Here is a 26,149-nt window from a genome sequence, read left to right as displayed (position 1 = left end):
TCCATAAGATGTACATTCATGGATAATTCACGTTGATCCAAAATTGTACGTTGAATGGACGTACACTAACGTACAATTTCTGATAGTACAATTAAGATCCAAATTTGTATATCCAGAGGATGTCCAATAAGGGACGTATATGGATGTTTGTCCAACATCCCTTATTTAAGGTACTATGGACATCCATAAAACGTCCATTTTTGAACGTACAGTAAATGTCCAGAAATGTACATCCTACGAATGTTGAGAAATGTATAATTATAGATACTAGAAAATGGTACATCCAGTTGTCGTACAGAAAAGTACAATTTCTGGAAGTACATATTTGTATCCAGATCCGAACATCCAAAAGATGTACATTCATGGATAATTGACGTTGATCCAAAATTGTACGTTGAATGGACGTACACTAACGTACAATTTCTGATTGTACAATTAAGATCCAGATTTGTATATCCAGAGGATGTCCAATATGGGACGTATATGGATGTTTGTCCAACATCCCTTATGTAAAGTACAATGGACATCCATAAAACGTCCATTTATGAACGTACAGTAATTGTCCAGAAATGTACATCCATTGGACTTCCATATAAGGTCCGTGGACGTTTGTACTTCATTTGGATATAAAATGGACGTCCATTGGACGTCATGTGCTGTATGGGAACTTAATTGAATTGAATTGAATCACGAAAAATAGTGCTTTTCCCGACTCTTTGCACTAATAACTATTTCGGAATACTACCTACATCACGAAAATCTCCTGCGATGGTTTGAGTCCTATTTGTGGAATAGATCTCAGAAAGTTTTGTTGGCTCAATTCCACTCCAAAAATAATCCCATAACATTAGGTGTGCCTCAAGGATCTCATCTTGGCCCGTTGCTCTTAATCCTACATGTTAATGATATTTCTACTTGTTTTAGATTTTGTAGATTTCTTATGCACGCTGACGACCTAAAAATATTTCTCACTATTAGGCATTCTGCAGAAAGATTGAAAATGCAGGAGGACTTGAATAGGTTTGCCTTGTATTGCGAAAGGAATCAGCTGCTTCTCAACCTTTCTCAGTGTTGCATTTTCTAGAAAACCTGACAAAATCAATGAATACAATTTCGAACGTTGACTCCGTGCGAGATCTGGGGTTTATACTGAACTCTCAACAACTGTTTGATCGGCATGTATACAACATCACTAAAAAAGCGAATCGTATGCTTGGCTTTATCTTTAGAACCTCATATGTGTTTAGGAGTCTCTGTACTCCCTGTGTATTGCGTACACTCTTCTTAGCATAACATTATTATTTATTATTTTCAACAATGGAAATGGACATGTCTGATGTTTAGTCTGGTGTTCCCCAGGGATCAGTTCTTGGTATTTTTCTTTTTATCATTTACATAAACTACCTTTAAAGCGATGACACAACGGCATTAAAAGAGGCAAAATTTAAGGAACTTCTTATAGACCGCATGACAAGAGCATTAATCTAAATGTAACTAAAACAGAGTTTATGTATTTTTTCTATGAGAGATATTGTAGGAATGGATTCAACTGGACCGGTTAAGTTCTGAGGTGTCCACAGAGACAGTAAATTATCTTCGAATTCTCACATAAATAACGTTTGTCAGCACGTATCATCTTACGTTTATGCATTGAGAACCTTGAGTTGCCAGTATTGCGTAGTTGTTTATCCAGTAAAGCGACTGTTCGGTTTACAGAGGAGAGCTTTCAGGGTAATAAGTCAACTCGGTTACAGAGATGACTGCAGAAATGCTTCCAAAGAGATTAAAATTCATACTGTCCCTTGTTTATATATGTTACAATGTTTGGTATATGTAAAGTCTCATTGACCATAAGCTGCCGAACACGGTGAAGACGATGACTACCCCGAAAACATTCAAAATGTCAGTGAAAAACTATTTACTGCGAAAAAGCCGAGGAAAATGCATTGAAGGAATTTTTTTCTGTAATTTTTCCGATTTTCAGTCTTTTTTTTTTGTAATAGTTGGGGAGCCCAAGGGGGAATTTTCGGGATCTACTCAAGCGTGTCAAATAATATGAGGGGAGATACCTTGGACCGTGTAAAGTACCTCTACCAAAAATTAGACCTGTATATAGGGGGAATTGTCTAGGATAGCCTGTCAGAATAGTTAAAAAACGATTATTGTACATACTAGAGCGTGTCAGATTAAATGTGGTTATTTACATGTTGAAAAGTATATACATATTCTCTTAATTTGACAATTTAAGCGCGACCAAAATGTGTCGGAGGTATATGGCGATGAATCGATGAATGTACATTAGACTGGGTTTCTACAGTGAGCTTCGCCTTTTGCATGTGTGGCTTAGCTAATCGCACTTAACGCCCTCTAACTCGAAAACGGTTTGAGTATGTAAAATTGCTTCAGACAAAAGTTGTATAAAATTTCATTATCTACAATTCTCATAATGAATACGGAAACGATTAGAGGTACAGAAAGGGAGATTTTTAAAAAAAATCCTTGTTATCATCTTCAAACTGTCAGATTAAAAAACTTTGTATCACGCTATTACATCAATGTCCTCGTCAATGAACTCATTCAAGAAATGGGAAATTGAAATAAAAAAAGGACTGCATTAGCGAAGGACTTCAGTTTAAGTTCAGTGTAAGAGACTTACTTATCCTGTTGTAAATGTGAGTAATTATTCTCAATAATACTGGAATTCAAATGTTTTTTTATAACTTCAGGTCCTATCATGAGTATGTTTGATCTATTCCAATCTGTCATATGATCACTATTCGTTGAGCAGACATGATTTGTTATTGGTGTCTATTAGTGTGTCTCTTCTCTGTAGAAACCTAACGAGTGGGCTGAAAAATTTGTAGGCTGACACACACGGCGCTACAAGTAATAAATGCATATGATTTTTAGTTAGCCCTAACCTTCAAAAGACACGTGAATAAATTTGTCAGCTGTCGTACTATGATTTTGTGAGTTATGGCATTTTGAGTGAAGCAACTTAAAAAATGGATAAAAATTAATATCATGTGTCAATAAAGCACTGCTTTTTGACGAAAAAAATACTGTCATATCTGCCTCAGGAAAAACAACCGTTGAGGAGTGGTTTGCTAAATTTAAACGAGGCAAAATGAGCACCGAGGACTATGAACGCAGGGGACGCCCCAAAGACGCTGTTACCGACGTTAACATCAAAAAAGTCCATAAAATAATTTCGGATAACAGTAAAATGAAGTTGATTGAGACAGCTGAGGCCCTAAAGATAGCGAAGGAACGTGTGGGACATATCGTGAATGATTATTTGCGGGTATGCAAAAGCTCTGTTCAAAATGGTTGCCGCGTGAGCTCACAATCGACCAAAATAACGAGTTGATGATTTTGAGCAGTATTTGGAGCGGTTCGAACGTAATAAACCCGATTTTTTGCGTCGATATGTGACAATGAATGAAAGGCTCCATCATTTCACACCAGGCCCCGGACAAAGGTGATTCAAATTCAGCTAAGTGTTCGCTGTAGTGGGGCACACAAGCTTTTCCCCCCATTGATTCGCGTGCTGTAGGGTGACCAAACGTCCGTCATTGTGACGGACAGTCTGTCAATCGTTCAAGAACTCCGTCACTGGAAAACTTCCGTCAAAATCTTGAATTTAATTCAGTATTTTTCTCAAGATTATTTGAGATGGATAATGAAAAAAGAAAGTGCAATTACGGAAGATCTCTCAAAAAAATTTCCATTTCATGAAAAAACAAAACATGATTTTAAAGTCCAATGTACGAAGTGTTTGGGTCAATTCAGATTGCATTCGGAGAAAGAAGGGATATTGCACGGCATGTTTCAAGTTACAAACATAAAAAAATGTTTAATGCAGCATTGTCTTCCTCTCTTCCTCCCTGACCAAATATTTGAGACATTCAAATTTTGGCAATGAAGAAGCTTCTCTAGCAACACCTGAAGCCTTCTTCTAATTCCACAGTGTATGCACAAGTATTATTTTAATATCATTAAATTTTCATTTTTGCGTTGTGATAAACTTTTATTATTTCTCTATTTTCAATAAATTTTTTTATATCACCATACGTTGTAGGAAACTGAGTAGCTGGAACCATATACAGGGTGAGTCTTAGACACGTACAAATATTTTACAGTAGATTCCGGAGGTCAAACGAAACATTTTTTCCTTTCCATTTTTTCCGAATCGACTAGCTTTAAAAGGTACAGGTTGTTGAAAAATATAAAAAAATCTTATTTTTAGTTCTCACAAACGGTTTTATAGAATGAAATGAATTCCGGAATAAAGTTGTCGAGTAATTTGACGTTCAAAAATAAAAAATTATCTGTGAAAAACTGGATACTTCGACCTAATGCAACTCTTTTTGAAAGATCCACAGATGTGTAGTGTCACAGATTCATTTAGTTATTAGGGTAATTTTGCTTTTCCAGGGGTGGCACAGCTCATTATGAAAACTTAAAATGGCTAGGTATATCTTTTTATCAGGGCTGAATCGAAAAAAAATGGTACAGGAAAAAAGTGTTTCTTTTGACCTCAAGAATTAACTGTTGAAATATTTTTACGATTCGAAGACTCGCCCTGTATATATAAATATTATAAATATACATATAAACATTCCCCAGGTCCGTCCGTCATTGATCTGGGGATAATCTGGTCAGCCTAGCGTGCTGTTTTGGTCGAGTATTGTGTTTTATGCATATTTTTGGAAAATATGTTATTCCCGATGTTAGATTAGAGTTATTAGACTAACCCTGGGTTTCATAAAGCTTGAAAGGGGAATCAACGCTTGATTGACGAATAGACGTCAATTTGTTTTCAATCTACAATTCAGTCATGATCATTCAGAATATCATTCTTCAATCAAATTATGATGTTCATACGCCCATTCAATTATTTTCAATTTCTACTTCTTCAATATATTCAGAAATGAAAAAGTTTCAGTGATTTTGTTTTAGAAATCGAGTGACTGTCTGACTGTCAAATAGTTGATCGGACATTTAAAGTTTTATGAAATCCGCTATATAACTTTCTCAGAAATACCTCTTTACAGTTATAACAAAAAGCTTTATGTGCCCCACGGTAACGAACAATCAGCTGATTTTGACAAATCGTTAGGGTACCCTATTGGCTAGATTTCATCAATGAATCAGGTTAGGTTAGGTTGAAATAATGTTAATGAAAAACTGTGGGTTAGATCTGTCGCGCGAAAAACAGGACCTAGTGTTATAGATCGTATTTTTTTCGGAGAAAAAAATTTTAATGAAACTTATGGTTAAATTAGTAATTGAATTCTTCTAATGATTGTACCTAAATAACCAAGAAATGGCAAAATTAAAAGGTGTCTGCCTCTAAATAGCAAAGAACCGGTCCAAAGTTTTCCATACTTACGGAAATATTCATCTCGTCTGTTTTATGTGCTCTAGCCTGTATGATTATTTAACATTATTTAAATCCTTTTCCATTCATATCTCAAATACATAACGTTTACATATTTCCTTCAAAATTATCGAGACCAGTTGTGTATCTCATTATATGTGTGAACTTCTGATGAAAAATTGAGAATTTATTTTATCATCACGAATTCCTGCGTCACTGATCATAATCAGTGGTGTACACAACATATTCCTGTATATTATATGACCGTCAAATAATTTTTTCCACTACCCAAAACGCAAAATATATTTACTAGTTCCGCATCGAGTAGACGACAAACTCAATATTAGGCATGGATTTGATTTCCAATAGAATTTCGTCCCTTTATCACTAGAAATGCGGATAAGGACAAAGGAAACTAGATATGTCGTTGAGGTAAATTAATTAATAAGCTTTTGATTGATATCAATTCGAGTAGCTCAAGTGTGTGGTAAAATCACGAAGTAAAAAATTCGAACCAAAATTTCGGCTCTGAACCTTTCTTATGTCAATGATCAGGAAGTTGTTGGGCATCGGAGATGGAGAGAAACAGAGCGACCATTCGGATGCAGAGACATCCGGAGAACACCAACCGGAAAATGTGAGTTAAAAGTAGAGACGAATCTCTTGATGTGGGAATGATGTTTATTTGAGGAAAATAATACTTTTTTAGTGAAGGGAAGTACAATAGTTTTTATGTCAATTCTATTCATCCGTAAAAATCCATAATCCATGAATATTTTGTAATATCTATTTATTTATTCATTCCCAGTATGGAGCATATATGGTTATTCAATTCACAGAAAAAAAAACAAATTTCAAAAGAGGAGTAAATCAAAGTAGATCTCTAATCTCCAATTACAACTTATCTAAGTTCATCACGGTATCAATAAGCGTTATGAAACAAGTGAGAATATGATATAGATACAAATTAGAATGATAAAATCGTTAGAAGAAATGAATAACAATCAAAACTATACATACGAGGGTGAAATTGGGAAAAATACACAACAAATGCAACACGACAGGTACCTATAATGTTCTCTCAATATCTTAATGGTGTAACAAGAATATAATCAAATCTAAAGTAACGAAAGTAGTAATCAAATATTGGTGAGATTTTGATTTTTCATTATTATCTTCAAAGACTATTTTATCTTTGAATTCGTTACAATGTGCGAACATTCTAGAATCAATAAATTGGGAAGTTTGTTCCAGTGCTGATAGGTCTGGTTGGTGAATACATAAACAGTATTCAATCGTTTCTTTTTTCCGTGGTTTGAAATCCCGTTTGATGTCATCCGTCGATTGTATAATTGATTTCTTTCTCTTCTTTTTATATAAAATTGGCGGTCATTCAGGTTTAAGATTTCCCATCGTTTAAACATTATATGTATTGTTCACTTCCATTTTTACTGTTTTCAGCACTTTGTCAACTTGTATTATTTTGCCTCTCACTATGACTATAGTCTGATATCTCACCAAAATTCAATTTTCCGTAATGGAAAGATTGTGTCTCTGAAATTTTTTTTTCTTTGGTTAACCTACAATATCATAGATTAAGCATCGACGTAGCCAAGGGTATAACACCAACTTTCATGAAAAATAATTAAGTTATCACTTGACTGATTAAGAAACCACAACCAAAAATTAGAAATATCATACGATGATAATAATCAACCTCTTGAAATGTGTGTTACTGCTTTTTGTAAATCCATACTGGTATTGATCGACCACATCATAATTTTTAATAAAATATAACATTCTATTCTTTATGACCGTCTCACTAACTATAGAGAACACACTGAACACGGATATGGATCTGTATTAATTTAAGTCATCAGTTTTTCCGGATTTATATATTGGTGTTATTTTACTGATCTCCAATTCTCTAGGATAATTACCACTTGAAAGAATTACATTTACTAGCCTTGGTACAATTGGCAATAAATCATCTTTCAATTTCAATATTTTATCGTGACCAGGTGCTGAATTCTTATTTAATTTAAGTAAAATATCATTGATTTCTTTCTCAGTTACTGGAGTGAGAGCAAATCAATTCAAATTATCGATCTCTCCAACAATTAAAACCGGTTCCTCAGTAACGATTTCATTTTCTACCTCCTTAACATTATTTTCTCCCACCATTGTGAAATAATTATTAAATTTGTCAAGTACAGATTCCGGATATGTTATGATATTGTGGCCAAATATTATAGAAAGATAGGAAACACCCTTATATCTCTAGTACTACATTTTGGCCAGTGAAAACACATTTGACAATGAGATGTCGCTGAAAACATAATGTCAATACAGAAAAACTGTTCAACAACAGTTTTCTGTTTTATAATTGAGGAGCGCGAAATTCGAATTGTATTCCTTGTACGCTGTCGGATGTGCTTTACTTTAACGCATAGAGCTCTTGACTAACAAAGGTGCAATTTCTGTGAAATACGTTGCTTTGAATGAAAAAACTTTGTTGAATTCGTGAAGTTTTATCAGAAATTAATATGAACCAATATTGGATATAGGTACCATCATAGCATACACATTTCAGTTCTTTACATATTATTTACAGAATTTTCAGAACCACAATAAAAACACCTTACGGAGGTATACAAGACCTGTATATTAGCCCGTCAGTATATTCTCTCTCTCTCACACACACACACACACACACACACACACACACACAGGTTTCATAACACTGTATCTTTCCAAACAACAATTTGACAGTCACTCGAGTCCCAAATCGAAATCAATAAAACCTTTGCATTTCTGAATATATTGAGGGAGTAGCAATTGAGAATCTTTTAACGGACATATAAAAGTAATAAATTCCCCTAAATGGGATCTTCATGCAAGGGATGTTTCCTGCATACAAGACATAAAACAATTCACGTGGATGAACAGTTCTCAATTGACTTACAGTAAAATGTTTACTACTGGTGTAGTCAGTAATGTTTACATTACGCCTGTTACCATGTTACCAGTTTCAATACAATTTTCCTTAGTAATGTAAAAAAATGTATTTCGGAAAATCCATTTTAGTTGGTCCACAGTTCTTCAGCATGCAATAAGACTCGAACGATATTATGGGATTTTCACCCAGAAATTAAACAACCAGCAACTAGAACCTAGATAATCAAAAGGCGGTACGAGAATCAAAACATTCAAAACATGTTTGATCGAATTGGCCATCTGAAATCTTACAAAATTTCATATATTTATGCAAATGGCCCTCGAATTAATAATGTAACCAATATTAGGCTCTTAAAAATACATTTGAAACACAGATGGCGCTCACATCACTTTAGTCGCTTCGTTTCTACTTTACGACCTTTGATTGTGACCAACCGATAACTTTTTTATACCTGAAACCGACAGTTATGATGGTTTACAAAGCCATTAAGGTAAAATGAACACCCGTCCGAAAAACAGATATCAAACATATAGTTTTGATTACCGTTAATCATTTCACCGACCATTACTGGAGTCGACGATCGGGATCATATTCATTCAGTTACTGAACCAATCGTATCTTATAAGGATGGAATTTATGTTATTTAAGGACTCTCATGATTGTTGTGCGTGAAACACCAGATACATCGGACAATTCCGTAGTACTTAAGGTTGGATCCATTACTACATGACTTAAAAAAGCCACGTCCCTCGCTTCGTCTCTTTCATTCAACCTCTTTTTGTTTCCGTCTGAACCAGTAGCGTCGAATTTGACAACCAATTGCGCAACTTAAGCAGCGGATACATTTTTTCCATGATGTCATTCGTTGAAAAAAGCCGCTGTTGTTCGCGGAGAGTCGTTATTTAAAAATTTTTTTTTTATTATTTCCACTCTTCCTTCTGCGGAATACACCATTTTAATTCTACTACAAGTTCGCAATCGCTTGGACACCCTTGTAACATTCTTAGAAATTCACGATAGACCGAGCTAAATCAAAAACATGGTCCGTCTACTGTTTTAGTCAAATATTAATAACACGGGTCAACACCAAATTTGACTTTGAGTGCAAAGCATGAAATTTCGATAGTTTATATCCTAATTAGACGAAAAAAAAATATATGGCATGAAAAAGTTTGCTTCTGTGTTTAGGAGACTGATGCAACGATAGCATTTAAAATAAAAACAAGCAACTTGTGGAGCTCATGGCTTGTCTTGATTACAAACAGGAAAGTCAAAATATGCTTCATAGGCTTCAGAGAGAACGTGAGATGTCTTTAATTCGTATTTCACGTCACGAATTATAATAAATTGACCACATATAAAACAAAATGCATCAGCATCGTATTTACACTTTCTTGACGATATTTGAAGTTTGTCTGGGCTAGTAAACAACACCTGATCATTGTTTATGACTCGAGTGCTCTCTAGCGGCACCTTGTAAACGTGAACACCCCACTCTCATTGGAATTGGATGATATTTTTGAATTATTAAAAATTATAAAAAAAATGAAGAACGACTATTAATACTATAACTATCACAAAAGCAAACTTTATACCAAAAAAAGTTATTTTCTTTTCGTTTTTGTGCATAATTAACTGGAAAATCCTAGTATAAACGTTAGGACAAAGAACAAACATTTTTTTGTAGAGTCGTGTAATTGTTTGGACAAAAATAAACAACGTAACCACTAAATACCTTTAAAATGTGTCGGATACGAATAATATTCCCGATATAAGTTCCACATTGCCCCTTTCACTATTTTCGCTGTTATTTCATTATCGTGATCGATGGATATTTTTAAGCGAAATTTTAGGGTCAGATAGTGCTCGATACGATCTTCAAAATTAGTGATCGCAACATCCCTCGTCCCTTTTCTGAATTAAGGGGTTGAGCTCACCCCCATTAGTGGTTTGAAGTCACGGGGATGAAAAAAGCGGAATATTCCCCCCTCGAATCAGAAATTGACGGGTCCGAGCGATTTTCCACATTTCCATTCTAAAGTCGGAAAATCGAGGTGTTAAGTTTTCGTTTGACCATGAAAATTTTCTGATTTTTATATATAAAGATTCTTCGAAACTGATCGGACGGTCCGAGAATGGTTCTAGAACTGCGCAGAGGATTTTATACTAGGGCGCAACAGTTTTGCACAGTTTTAGAACAATGCTCGGACCGTCCAAAGTCGAACCCGAATACAGCCTATGTACCTATATTATTTCGGGGTTGGTGGAACACCCAAACCCCCCTCCCTGGCTACGCCCGTGGGAGAAGGTATACTTCAAACAAATCAATAATAAAATAGAACCATAAATAACAGAGTAGAATGGAACTCTGAGAACGAATAAATCCTGATGTTCAAGAACTGGATGCCACCAGATGCGCATGACTATAGTAGCACGATCATTTTTTAAAAGATTTCATGCTTGCATTATCTTCAAGCCGGTGGCAAACATTTTGATCTTTGATTTAACAACACAAATCACATTAACAATAAATTCTTCAACTTCAATTATTAAGTTCCAAAATAAAAAATCTCCGAATGACTTCTTTTTTATAAATATTTCAGTATCTTTTTATTTCCATTATGCTAAGAACACAATTTTTTTGTATCGAAAACTGATATTCAGATTGAGTATGAACTACGCTATCAGCATGCGCCAAGTCAACAACACCGAGAATACCGAGAATGTATTCTTGGTGTTGTTGGTTGTTGGCCAAGTTAACGTAGGTTTACGCGACACTCTGTAGGTTTCCTAGCCCCTTCTCTAACTTTCTGATACATGGTGCGATGGCCTATTAGACGTTTATGGAAAACTACTCAATTTTTTTTCAATTTGTACATTGCAGTTTTCGACAATAAACTTTCTCCCTCAAAGATTTGCAACTTCCGGTTATACCGGAAACAGCCTACTTTCTGCTTATTTCAAATGGCACACGCAGTACATCTTTACTTTACAATTTACATCGTTAGATATCTGATTTGATGGAAAATTTAAAAGTATGCCATACCTTGGGTAAAAACTCAACAGTTCATGAGTTATTGAGATTCTTATGCAAAAAATGGTGAAAACAGGGGGTTATACTTGGAATTTTTATGCTCTTTCGTCTTTCATCTTTTTCACCGATGTGGCGGCTACTGAAGTCGAGTTCTATGGTGTAAACACTGTAGAGAGAATGACATAGAGCCTCTGGAGAATGAGTTTTGAATGAATGAAGAATGACTTTTGGTGCGCGAATCGGTCGGTAGCGAGGTTTGACTCGCGACCACAGATATTCTATATCTCTGCTCGCGACTCGCGAGTGGGTGCGCTTCGTCTAAACCAGTGGTTCTTAACCTTTTAGTGATCAGGGACCATTTGACAAAATTGTTGTCTTGTCACGGACCACCAACTGTTCCGAGGTAATATTAAGTACGTAAATGTAAATTTTTGTAAATGAATAAACAAGGTTGTTGTAGTTATAAATTTGAATGATCGACTTCGATTTATGCCTTACCTCAGATTTTGATGATTATTTATTTATAGATAAAATTTTTCATGAGGAATCGAATGGTAGTAATCTCAATCTGCGGAATTTTATAGTTCATTAGCTATGATTTTTCGAAATGTTCGTTAAATTCACTCAATTATGACATTTGAATGTTTGTTCACTGTAATTCTCGATTAATTCGAATGTTTTTCTCAACAGAACTTAAGCAATTGGGATTTCGAGGTTATTTTTTGGAAGAAATGTGAATAATTGATCAATTTTGGCTAAAAATTAAAGGTTAGTTTAGGTTGGGTTAGGACAGTGAAAAAACATGAAAGTATCATTTTGGCGATTTAAATTTATGTTTAAAGGACAGAAAAGTGAAAATATAATTTTTCATGATAATATAATGATATAGCACGTATTTTGATGAAATTTTCGAAAAATCGTTTCTCTCAAATTGAAAGTTTGCCGGGATTGATAGTTGTACGAATAGATTTTGTATCTTCTCTTGCATCCAGGAAAAAATCGGCAAAAAAATCTGACGTAGGCACTTTGTCGAATTCGAGAAAAAGCACTTTACAAAAATTTCAAAAAATCATAACTGCCGAACTTTAAGTTTCCGCAGATTGAGACTTATACCATTAGATTCCTTATAAAAAATTCTATCTATAAAAAATAATTATTAAAATTTGAGGTGGGGCATAAATCGAAGTTTTACCAGAAGCTTCATTATTTCAATGCGATTTTTTTCACTGCATACTACCAATTTATGAATCCTTGGTTCAGTGCTAGGTACTTAATGCCAAACTGGCATGTCGGCACTGGCATCCAACCGATTTCGATGCTTGTTTTTAATTACCAGTACCAGTGTCGATGAAAAGAGAGAGCATTGGGTTCTAGTCTCCCCATTTTTTCTATTGAAGAAACCCAGTTTAATATAATAGCCGTTATACTTTCGTTTTGGTGGCATTTTTCTAAAAAACTAATATAAAATAATTGTTATCAAAAAGTGCTCTTCAGTCTGGTTCAACCCTATGTCCTGTCAGATGGCTTCGCGGACCACTTCCCGTCTGTTCCGATATTCCTGAATAGTACTGTCAGTATTTCAGAAACGATGCCTATTGGCCCAGTCGTTCGAGTTCTATTGTTATTCGATTGCGGGCCAGTACTAACAGCAATATCGGAACAGGCCCTTCGGGTGCTTCCAGGGACCACCAGTGGTCCGCGGACCACCGGTTAAGAACCAGTGGTCTAAACCATAGACATAGAGACATGGACTGAGCAATGTCAGCATGAAATTGGCTATTTATTAGAAAGAGAGAAAAGCTCGTCGGGATATACCTTTCTCTTTTTTGTTCACATAGAGGTGCGTGTAGACCAATCAAAATTCTAGAAAAAGACAACTGCATTCCCGACGTGTTTTTCTCTCTGTCACTTTTTTTGACCGTATTTCAAGCATAGATATAAAGGGAAGGCACAGTCCATGTCTCTATGTCTATGGTCTAAACACGGCTTAGAACTGGCACTCTCAGCTCAGCCAAAAAATGCTTTCGAGAGCATATAATGCGGACCAACTTCACAAAAGAACATGACTTCTAGCACTTAAAACATCAAGAGAATATGAAAATTGGATCAATGCATCACTAGTTTTAAAAAAAAACTTAGAAACAATCTTAAGCTGCATTCACAATCAATTAGCGGCCTAATTGCACTTCGGCACGGAAGCTTAGCAGATGGCGTTCTCTGTTACCATTCATAATAAAATTCAAGACTAGCACGGAATTGGAAATTTGCAAAATTTCTTGCAATCTGCAAACTATCACTTCGGCAAGGAATTTCGTGCCGGCTATGGTTGATGCTAATGCTTATATTATGATCAGTTAGATGTTTAATTCATTCGAGTATTTTGTCCGAAGTTTATTGCGAATGGTAAATTTCGTGCCAACTTTCGTGCCGAAGTGCACTTCGGCCTGCGAATTGATTGTGAATGTGAATGCAGCTTTAGACAAACTATGTTTAACATATAGAAGAAGAAGAAGAATCATCAACACCACAGAAAATTGAACATATGTTTACAAGATCTATGCAAAGAGGAGTTAATCTTTGGTTATTATTTATTATTACAAATAACAACAACAAAATAAAAATATCTAAACTTAGAACAACTTCCTGTAGCCTTAACAAATGATATCGATTATTTTATCGAATTCTTTCACACTATTTCCATCCCTTCAGTCTGGCACATTTACCGATTTTCGAATTCAATGTTTTCAGCCTTCGCCTTGGAGGAAAATCAGGAATTTTGTTCAATGGACACCATTCTTTCAAACTTACAAGAAGCAGCGGTATCCATGGGTGCAATTAGCAGGTCATCAGGGAAATTTCAAGGCAGGTCCAGACCAAGGAACAATTTTGAAAAAACTCTGTGTTAAAGAGGAAAAATGTTTCAAGGTGAGCCTTTTCAGAAAACATCTTTTGTCAACTGAAGATATCTTTCTTGTCAACAGACCTAATGAAATAAAACCTATTCAAATAATTTTTTCAGGTGTTAATGGATGATATCCTCAAACCCTTTGTACCAGAATATAAAGGTCTGGTAACCAGTGATGATGGGGAATGTTCCTATATTCAATTACAAGATCTACTTAGTGATTTTGTATCTCCATGTGTTATGGACTGTAAAATAGGGGTACGAACTTATTTGGAAGAAGAACTTGCCAAGGCTAAGGAAAAACCCAAGTTGAGAAAAGTAAATAATGCTTTGAAATTAGAATCTGTGTAGCTAGTGAAGCAACCAGAATAATTGACAAACTCATTTCAGGATATGTATGAAAAAATGTGTCAAATTGATAACACTGCACCCACAGAGGAAGAACACAAAATGAAGGGAGTCACAAAACCCCGATATATGGTTTGGAGAGAAACTATTTCCTCAACTGCTACTTTAGGATTTCGAATAGAAGGCATAAGAAGATCCGATGGTACATCTAGTAAAGACTTCAAAACAGTTAAAAGCAGAGAACAGGTCATAAAGCAATTCACAGAGTTCACCGAGAACTTTCCTCATGCAGTGGTAAATTTTCTATTATTATTGCTCACTATGAATGGTTGTAAGATTATTGTTGGCTTTGAATCATTTCGTGTTGCTCTGTTTTGAACTGAATATTTTTCTAAATGGATGCTGTATGTTACAATCATTCAAAACCCTCATTTTGTTTAATTGTATCATAAACTTGAAGCAGTACTCTGAATGATTGGGGTATAATTATGCAACATTTCCAACAAACAACACTTCTCTTTATCATTTTTTTTTCGAGTGCTTCATTTAATGTTTAATGCTAGTTTACTGTTTCGAGTTACATAATATTGGTTTCTGCTCTCCTCTGAAATAAGGGCATGGCAATACATAGAACATATTCAGAGTCAGTTATCACATCTGCTGGTCATGAATATCTATTTGAGTAGAAGGGACAGTAGTATTGATGGAACGACCAAAAGCTTGGTTGTTTCTTCATTTGTAAGAAAAATTAGTATTTACTAATGTATATCGAATAACTCAAGGAATAGTCCAGACAGTTTCATTCATGAGGGGGTGAACTCAAATTACACAAGATATATACACAAGAATACATTGATAAATGAGTAATTAAAAACAAATTATATTTCAAAGTACACGCAAATTTTACTCATGAAATGAATTCTTCTTTCATTCTCTTCCGGCGGGAAGATCTGAATTTATTTCAAGAAAATATTCCTCATTTTTACACTACACTCTGATAACTAGAAGACCATCAAAATGATGTTGTGAAGAGTTATCAGGAAGTGATCTCAAAGGGGAATGAATTTTGCCACTATTAAGAAAAAGTTAAGGAACTCCAGTTTTGGAGAGTTGAAAACTAGAAATTGAGCAAGATTTAGTTGCTGATTTCAAATAATTTTTTGGAGAAATTAATTTGTAGTCCACTAAAGAATTATTGACATCTCTGGTGGCTATGGAAAATCGAAATCAATTTGGTAATAGCCCATAAGTTGATTTTGTGTTATGGAATTCAGATTGGTATTGAGAATTAACCTGATAACTATTGAGAGGGTCCTTATTGGTCTGGGTTAAAGAGACTCAATTCAACAAAATGTCGACATTTCGGTTTATTTAAAATCGACTTCAGGGCTCTAAAATAGATGATACAACATTAAAATGTTATTTAAAGAAGGTCGCATTATAAATTTATAATGCAATATGTTTTATAATTTATAATGCCACCTTCTCTAAATAATGTTTTAATGTTGTACCATCTATTGTAGAGCCCTGAAGAAGATTTTCTTGAAATGAGTCTCTTTAACCCAAACCAATAAGGACCCTCTCAATAGTTATCAGATTAAAATAAGGTCTTTAAAAATATATCAAAATTGAGAATAAATATTGATATCACAAGTGAATCTATTCACTGACCAAAGATAATTTGAATTCTTTAATGCTGTTTACCTTAGTAATTTAATCAAACCAATTAGAAACATAATTGTATCTATTTTGAATTGGCTACTTTTCTAGATTATATTTATACATTCCAGTTCAATGATTGAAACTCCATAAAATGTTGAAGATCTTTTGTGACCAAAATGAAGCGTCTGGACTTTCAAGGCCTACTCAGTTGTAAATAATTCTTGAATAGACTATAGTTTGTTTGTGTCTATTGTTTTCTGAATTGTTCTGACTTTTCTTCAAAAAGAATTGGGCCGAATCAGAAGAACGCAACACTCATTGGCCAGAATTCTTACCTGAAAACCTATGTTTTTCTTGCGAATCCCACTCAGATTACAGATTGCTGGGTGTATTGGTCGGACCAACCAAACCTGCCACCGCGACCAAAGTTGTGTAGCACACAAGTCCTAGAGACCTCTCCCTCTAGTCCCATTATACTCAAAAAGGAGATGATGTCGGGAGGAGCAACTGTGATTCTTGAGTTCCTTTAGGTTCAGCGTGGGAGAACCAAAGACTCCAAGTCTGATCCTGTCTGCCGCCGGCAGTAACAGAGTATGTGCTCAATCGTTTCGTCCTCCTCTAAGCAGAGTCTGCAGAGCGGCTCATTGACGATGTTCAGTTTGTTTAGGTGTGCTCTTAGTCTACAATGTCCTGTGAAGGCCGCCATTATAGATCTCAGATTATTTCTAGAAAATAGTAGCCAGCGACTGGTGTATGGGCTGGGGGATACTGAAATGGCCCTTTGCGAGTGACGCAGTCCAGGACGGTTGCGCCAGTATTTTAAAGGAGCGTACTCACTGGCGAACAACAACAGTAACGGTCATAAAAACCTGATAAAATTTAACGACGTTGCATGTTGCACCAGTGAGTACGTCCCGTTCTTCGTTGCGAAGCACTGTTTTACTTCCCTTTGAGAGTGGCGAAGACCGACAAGTCTTGGATCGCTTCGAAGTCTGCGACGAACGAAGAAGGTCGTAAAATTTTATGGGATTTTTATGGCCGGTTGCTGTTGCTGCTCGCCAGTGAGTACGAGCCTTAGGAACTTCTGCCTTACCCTGGCTATTGTTTCGTTGCCTGATTACGGAATTGTAAATTTCTATAGTTGGTTCCAGGCCAATAAGCGCTGAAGTTGCGCTTTCTCTGGCTAGAGCATCCGATAATTCGCTTCAGAGGCAAAGCTTGAGTGTCCAGGTACCAAATAAGTTGCAGTCTGTTGATACTTCCCAATTTGGAGAGCTTAGATCTGCATTCGAATACCGGTGCCGAATTGCCTCTGTCAGCTGCGATAGGTTTAATGGCAGCTTGACTATCTGAAGACTTCAGCCTGAAATGCTGTCTTCTACGATAGACTCCGGCTCCAGAACCCTGTTTGGTTCTGGAGCTATCAGTAAACCAACAAGGTCCTAGTAGGTAGAGTTCCTTGTGACAGATCCATTCGTCTCTGCTTGGAATTAGAAAACTCAAGTGGATGACTCTATCCACAGTTCCAGTGAAGCTTCCTATCCAAGATGATAACTAGATATTTTGCAAATTTTTTTTTTCACACCATTTGAACACTCTTGATCGATTTAGATCTGCCTATGAAAGTTATCATTGACCCATATGGTTGAAAAGTTTGTATAATTATAACTATTGGGAAAGATTATTCGTACGAAAATATGGCGATAGGACCACATATACCTTAAAAAACATACAGTCATAAAGATTCAGGGCGTTAGAGTTGAACGAAAATAGACTTTAATTTTGCACCAAAAAATTATTTCAGTTTGTTTTGAAAGATATTGCAGTTTTCTAACTGTATTGGAGCTTCAAATGAAATCTCTGAATAATACAAATTCCATATTGTCAGAAAATCTATATTGGAACTTATTATTCCACTGTTCTTTATGGGCTCTGGTTTATCCTGTTGTTTATTGTAATTGGCGTAAGAGTTAATGGAAAAAAACTCTTTCTTTCGCTAACTCAAACTCAGGAAACTCTTAAAATTTGGCAGCTGAATAAAAGTTCCTACAGATTACTGTGACGTGACGTGTGACGTCATAATGCGCATGATGAAGTCTTTCCTTCAAAAACCTATATGATGACACCGCATCCTTACCAAATGGCAATGGATGAAGTAATTTACAACCATCTTTTGTCTGAACAAGGAGAATAGTGAAATTTTACTGCACAAATGTCGAAATATTATTATTTGCTCTTTCAGCTGATTTCACTTTTTGTTGAATTATCTTCATTTTGCTTTGTATTCTTCAACATTGCTATAGTTTCATTCAAGTCAGTTGTGAAAACTCTTATCTCTGCGTTAATAGTGAATATGTAATAATAATAACCCCAAATGTATAGTCCACCTCCTCAGGGTATATTTAAGAAACCTCCAGAAACGTTTTTTCAGAAGTCACTAATCGGAACCGCCTCTGTAGGATAGATTCGATGGTTTTTTTTGTCGTGTGTTCTTGAAACTATATGAGGTATTGCTTATATTTCCTTAGCTTATTAAGATGAGCAATACCTCATATGATTTCAAAAACAAACGACAAAAAAGACATCGAATCTCTAGATTCGGATTGCGGATTGCAAGTTGATGATCTGAAAATTTCAATTAATCTTCATCTATAGAGGTCACAAATCCATTAATTATATCTCAGTGACAACATCATTACTGAGATCCTTATCCTTAGTGATTCTGAATATCTATTTGATGTCACCATAATTTGATTCCAAATTATTTCATCATGTTTATATTTCTTGGAAAAGTAGTATTCCATCTGATAAGTTGTCTCTCAACATAACGGGAAAAAATGTGATTCTTATAAATGTATTCACTTTCACTATTCTGTCACTTAACATTTCTCATATTTTTACAGCCCAAATATATCCAGAGACTGAAGGCGATAAAATCTACATTAGAGGCATCCCCTTTCTTCAAAACACATGAGGTGAGTGGTCAGTCCCATGCTTTCATACGAGGTGTTGTACACAAAATACGTTAATTCGCTTCTTCATTATGTTTACACACATTTATTTTTCAGGTGATTGGAAGCTCTCTCTTGTTTGTTCACGACAAATACAATGCAAATGTATGGTTGATAGATTTTGCAAAAACTCTTAAATTACCTGATGATATCACAATTACCCACAAGGATAAATGGAAAGTAGGGAATCACGAGGATGGTTACTTGATTGGTATCGATAACTTGATTTCCATTTTCAAATCCATTTTGGAGAATTATCCTGTTCCAGTTACGCCGCCACTTTCTCTGCCTGATGCTCATGACATTGGAACGAGTGAGAACAAGGAAAATACATGATCTGATAGTCGTGAAAATTGTTTTCGTTAATTAAGCCAAACTATTTCACCTCGATCACTTGAAATTCTTCACAAGGCGATGTGAAACATTGACTTAATGCTGCCTTTCTCAATTTATGAAAAAAAAATTACACTTTTTTCACGATAAAACATGTTTAAGTTTCTCAATCGAGAGAATTCATATCATCGATTGAAACTTATAGGAATAAGTTGGTTGTGAACTATTAGGAAATATATAGTTCACAGCCACCCAACTTTTATAAGTTAATCCCAAAGTATTTGTTAGGCAAACCGTTCTATCCTTAATCACGTGAATATTGATACCAAGGCGATGTAGAACATCGACTGAATAAAGCCTTTCTGAATTTATGGAAAAATCGCGTTTTTCATGTCGCTTGAATTTTTCCAAATTTCCATAAGCGATAGTTACTAAGCGCTTTCGTTTTGGCGATATTCACCGGTACAGTTATGGGTTTCTCGCCCCCCTCTGAATTGTTCTCAAAGAAAACGGTTATAATTTGCACATAATCTTGCGCAGAAAATTTGATGACGGATACTGAAATGAAACCGCGAACTAAGTGTTGTCTCTTATCAACAAAATTGACAACACCAACAGAATTCCGCGTATGAAGATGTACTACTACTTGAGATAATTCGATTTTTTAGATAAATATATAGAGGATTATGATTTTTCGAAAAATATAGGTGAAAAATAATATAAAATTTAATAAAATTATTCTCGTACTGGGAGATTGCATTTCTAGAGTCCTCTTTTTCTTTCTCATGGCATTCCCTATGTTCGGCGTTAAAGTTTCGTAATCTGTATTCTTAGCTGTTTTGAAATAATAGCAATTGTCATCAATGTTCGTCCCCTTGTCAATTGTAGATAATCCCATCGGTATAAACATATTTCATTTATGCTGACACCAAAAACAATTACAGGTAAAGCATAATTAAAAAGCTTCGTTTTCTTATTTTTATCCGTGAGAAGTGGGAACGGGTCGGATACTAAAGTCAGTCAAACAGGATAGGTACTCAAAATTGAAAAATCGTCGAACATTATGTGGGAAATGATCGAGAACCAGCATTTCGTAAAAATTTCTCTGGTAGTGTCATTGGTCAAACATCAGAATGTGAATTTCGCATCATATGTATAATCGTATACGAGTTTCAAATCGTAAGTTGAATATTAACATAAAAAAGCGAGAATTGTGCATGCGATTTATCGAATACAAACAACCGAAGAGATTTCCCTTGTAAATGAGCATTTAATCGAAAAATTTTCTACAATTATATTTTTCTGATTCTGCAGGTCTATGTAAACATAACCAAAATATGTCAGTTTACGGGCTTCGCGCTCTTGATGTACAACCCAATGATCTCTGAAAGACCTCTTTTAGAGTTCATTGTGTACAAACTTCTTTTTGGCTGTATTGAAGAGGCCTCCCCTCTTCAACACAAGGGGGGGTAGCTCGTTCTGGTCGGGGTTCATGGCCAACTCAAAAAGAACGCTTCTGTGCTCGAGCGGCTGCCCAAACGGTCAAAACGAAAGCAATTTGTAAAAATTTTGAAGTTTAGATAAAAGGTTTCAGTTCCTTAATCAAGGATTTATATCATCAATGAAAACTCATTCCTAGTAGTTCCCAGCGACCTTGTTTGTACTTTTGTATAAGTTTATCAAGTATTGTTCATATTGAACTTGCACACTTGCTGTGAAATTTGCCCAATACGTCTGAATTATGTAAGAGTTTCTGCCTGTATTGATTCTTCTTTTATATACAATAAATGATAATACTTTATTGGTTAAAACAATCTTGAATTGATGCAAAATCTATATTTAATTTGGGTAACTCGCAAATATAATGAAACAATTAAGAACCTTAGGGTACACAAATATTTTATTGTCATTGTAAATAGACTATTTATTTCTAATTTAGTTATTTCTAACATCCTTTGTTTTTTTTTGTTGTTTCTTGTTTTTTCAATGCACTGATTGAAAATACCTAGTTTTTATTTCGAACATAATTTTAGAATGAATAAATGAATTTCAGTTTATTTCCAAACCATTTCAATCCTGTTGTTGTTGTGAGGATCGGAATCCTTCAGCTCAGTACTGAGTACATTCAACATAATCTCTAGAAAAGAATACAAATTGAATTATGACCATGGAGGTACCTCCATGATTATGACCATAGAGAAAGTCTCTGATTATGACCGTCAAAAAATTCGGTCATGGAAAATTTGACACATTCTCAAAAGTAAACTGTTCATTTAATATTGATGATTTTTTGTGAGCTGTTGGGTCAACTCTTCCGTTAAATGCCATTGTTGAAATTTTAATTCGAAGTTACATTTTATATTTTATGTGGGCCGTATAAGAATGTGCAGATATTTTTTAACCGAAAGTTAAACAAGTTTCAAACTAAAGTTCCATGTATGGAGGGTCTCTACTCTCCATAGTTCCATGCTTTATGAATATTTCGGATATTGCCAATCTCATTATTATCTGTTATATTAAGGATGAGTTTTTTTTCCTAGTCATGGGTACTAAAACCAACATTAGAAGTACTATGCAAAGATTATAGAGTCTCTATAATCTTTGATACTATGATTGTTTATCATGTGTAGGTCAGTATAGCCAACGGCTTATTTTAAAAAAATACCGATGTTTCGATCTATCGAACATCACAGTAATGAACCAAAACATAAATATAGTTAAAGCAAAAATACTTAAATGAGATCGGAAGCTACCTGCTACCTACATGATCAGTTGGCCATCTTGGTAACATAAAAATGCAAAAATCGTATTTCACGATGCTATGGAGGGTAGAGATGACTCTCTAACCTCCATGCACGATGCATAAAACAGATGGATCGCAGTTCAACCTCAACTACTAAATAACGTCGAAGAACAGGTAAGACATCAATGAATATGACAGATGCTGGATGGATGAAAGGGACAGATATATCAAATTTCGTTCTTTATAAAACACTTTTCTTCCAATTTACCAATTGAAGTTAAAGTAGGATATGTGTTATGGCTACCAATATCGGTTCTTTTGTTAGTTGATTCGTCGTTTTAACTGACACCATTTCATGAATTATCCGCTTTTTTAGGCTATCCTATCCTATATTGAAATACGCCACTAGCGGAACATTCTCCAAGAACTGCACTCTTTTGATGTCTATGAAGCGTCCGTTAGAGAATTTCAAAACAACCTAAAAAAGCGGTTAATACATGAAATGGTGTCTTGGTCCCAGCAAACACAATTGCATTGTTATGCAATTGTGTATTAACGTATCATACATATTGCAACGTTCCGTGTTACATAGTAAAGTTCCGTACACGATCTATCCGTTAACCATAAAGTAAGTCAAGTCATCGGTGTGTTCTGTGCCGTTAACTGTCCAACGAGGGCTCTATGTCCACCTTTCGCTATGTATACTGTAAAGAAACTGTAATATTACATGTATTATTTTATTATTACATGTTCGGTACACATAGGTACTTTGTACTTCACATGCTATGTGCAAAAGATTATAGCTCTGGTACAGAACATCTGCTACCAATTTGAAATATAACCTCAATAAATACAAGGACATCCAAAATTCAATGGACCAACTGTACCAAAACGATAATTTATTGTTGCACCTGATTGATTGTCAGTAATTTATACGCGAGACTTCTTTAGTAACCTATGTCTACGATCCGTGGTTGTCTTCCGCTCCGACCTAAAATTCCTTCTCATTCCGGGCTCGAACCTGCTTACTTTTCGACGTCTTGTGTTCCTGAGTGGTTCCTACCTATCTAGCTATGGAAACATGTGAATAATTCATATAAGTGCACCATATTAACTGTATGGTATAAAAATTGCTTCTTATACCAATGCGGAAACCAAATAAGTCTGAAAACTCAAACTAAAATCGCATTCTTTATGTTTTAAAAAATAATTCGAGTATTTGCTTTTCATTTGTCACACAAAAACATCAGATATACACAATATTGTGTCTCTGACGAATGGAATCAGGTTTACTATCCTTGCAAATATTATAAATTATAATATATATAAATATAAAATAAATTTGTCATAATGATGCATGAAGGTGAATATTACTGAATATTCACATTATGCTGAATATTCACATATGATTATGAACATAATCAACCCTTCTTTTTCCTCCGAAAGTCAATAATTGAGGTTATGAAAGTCGAGATATCGAAGTTCATTTATAAAGCTGCATTCACAATCAATTCGCGGGCCGAAGTGCACTTCGGCACGAAATTTACCATTCGCAATAATCTTGGAACCAAATACTCAAATTAATCAAAAATGTAACTGATCAAAACATAAGCATTAGCACCATCTAAAGCCGGCACGAAATTCCTTGCCGAAATGATAGTTTGCGACTTGCAAGAAATTTTGTCTTGAATTTCATTGTGAATGGTAACGGAGAACGCCATCTGCTAAGCTTCCGTGCCGAAGTGCACTTCGGCCCGTGAATTGATTGTGAATGTAGCTTAATTCGCCTATTTCGGCGGATTCTATCCGCTGCTGGTAGTAAGAAATTGGATAAAACAGTTTCGATAACAGCTACTTTCAGTACTGATGTTTGTACTTTTTTCTATTCAATAAATCATGCTCTAAGTTTCATTGTCGGGATGACTGCTGAAAAATTAATATAAGTATATGTTATGTATATACTCTCATATCGTAATAATATGGATTTAATGCTATGATAGCTACATAAAATTAACAGAACATTTGAATGAAAATTGTGCATTTATAAATAAATATACCATATACATAACATTCTCATTCAAAATGATACGTATCACAGATAATACGAAATTGATATACCATATACTTTTCATGAAAAATATAACAAATTAATGTCTATGATACATAAATATTATATTATGTTTAATATGTATCATGTGAAATGAGAACGTTATGTGTATGGAATATTATTCATTTATAAATCCACAGTTGTGTTTCAAATGTTCTGTTTATGTTATGTAGCACCCTCATGCATGTAACATGTTGGTTTGCTGGGGTGTGGACACGCGTTATCGTCCATGAATAGAAAATTGGGCCACAAACAAATCACATCATCAACCAGAATTATTGTGGTCATAGGACTGCCTATCAACCGCTACTATCTCCGTTCGTGCTTGTCTGATTCACACTTTCGTGTTTATTGATAATTTTCATTTAAAAAATTCTTCTTCATTCTTCGAATTAGGCATAGTTGCCTGTTCCTTCTTTTCATTCTTAGTCTTAAGTCTGGTCTCAAGTTGTCACACCATCTTTTTCTAGGTCGTCCAATACGATTTATCCGCGAGCAATTTTAACTATTCGTGTGTTGTCCATACGATTGATGTGTTGGGGTCACTCGATTTTTCTGTTCAAGATCCAACTGTTAATATATTTTATCTTGCATGTTCTCCAGATGTCCTCGCTTCGATCTCTATCCAACAGTGTTTTGCCAGCGATTCTTCTGACAACCCCCATTTCTGCCGTTTCCAATAACCTTTTTGTTTTTGATGTGTCAGGTCTCGTTTCGGTTACTTTGTATATTCTAGACTTTGTTTCAGTTCGGATGTGTTTATTCCGCCAGATCGAGTTACTGAGGCATGCCGCTATATATACTCTAGTTGCCGTGTTAATTTGTTCTCGTTTAAAAAAGTTCAGATGCTGTAATGTAGGTTAAAAACCATTATAGCTATCGAATACCAATTCATTCCAAAAATTTTATAATAGGAAGAGACAGAGAGTTTGTCTCTGGAATAGGTATCTAACCATGTACAGAAAGTTCTTAAAAGCTCAAAATAAACCGTGCATTATTTTGTCACATTAAAAATTTTCTTTTTTTCACGCTATATATAAAGGGTGACCCAGGATTAATGGGAATAGATTCGGATAAAGTTTCAAAACCTCAAAGTAAGACTTCCATGGAGGCATGTCCGGAAACATTCGTTGTTACGTTACTTCAATATGACTACTTGATCACCTTTGAAGACTTGCAAGTCGTCATCATTGAAGCAACGGTGCGTGTTTCCTGGTATGACCCCATAAAAACTTTTCATCTTATTTCTTCAAATGAGAACCTTCGTTCCGAACCTATTTATATATCCAAAATTCCCTTTAATCCTGTGACACTGCGTATGATAAGGTGAAGATTTTTGTTCGAAAATATAGTTTTCAGAGTTCTCTTCTCCTCTGAAATTCATAGCAACGAAAGAAGCATAATATGAAAAATATTGATAATAGTAGTAATATTTACAATTAATTTTTGAATTATGCTGCATATTTATTGTTGTTATAAAAATGAAAAACTTTGAAACTGAATCAGAACTGCGGAAATAAGGTGCTTTGTGACAGCAAAAAGTGCAAAACGAAGGGAGCTTGGGAGATCGCACGAAGCCGTTTCGCCAATCGTCCATAAGGACCGGGTATTTTTTATAACAAAGAACTGTACCGTGCCCAGTTTGGGACTTTCGCCCATTTAAG

General features: G+C 35.1%; 1 protein-coding gene across 4 annotated transcripts in view; it reads left to right on the top strand.

The window, feature by feature from the left end:
• LOC123310129 (inositol-trisphosphate 3-kinase B) overlaps window positions 1-21,692 on the top strand; it is a 219,010-nt gene extending 197,318 nt beyond the window's left edge. For all 4 annotated transcript variants that reach the window (XM_044893524.1, XM_044893523.1, XM_044893522.1 and 1 more), the window contains 5 exons: window positions 14,125-14,301; window positions 14,396-14,599; window positions 14,672-14,923; window positions 19,195-19,266; window positions 19,360-21,692. In XM_044893524.1, the coding sequence (XP_044749459.1) occupies window positions 14,125-14,301; window positions 14,396-14,599; window positions 14,672-14,923; window positions 19,195-19,266; window positions 19,360-19,638 (984 nt within the window). In that variant the 3' untranslated portion in view covers window positions 19,639-21,692. The remainder of the gene's footprint in view (window positions 1-14,124; window positions 14,302-14,395; window positions 14,600-14,671; window positions 14,924-19,194; window positions 19,267-19,359) is intronic.
• Window positions 21,693-26,149: the final 4,457 nt, after the last annotated feature.

The sequence above is a fragment of the Coccinella septempunctata genome, chromosome 3, assembly GCF_907165205.1.
Source record: "Coccinella septempunctata chromosome 3, icCocSept1.1, whole genome shotgun sequence".
Taxonomy (NCBI): Eukaryota; Metazoa; Arthropoda; class Insecta; order Coleoptera; family Coccinellidae; genus Coccinella; species Coccinella septempunctata.
Note: the sequence above shows the minus strand (reverse complement) of the source record. Positions and strands in the feature narration are given on the sequence as shown.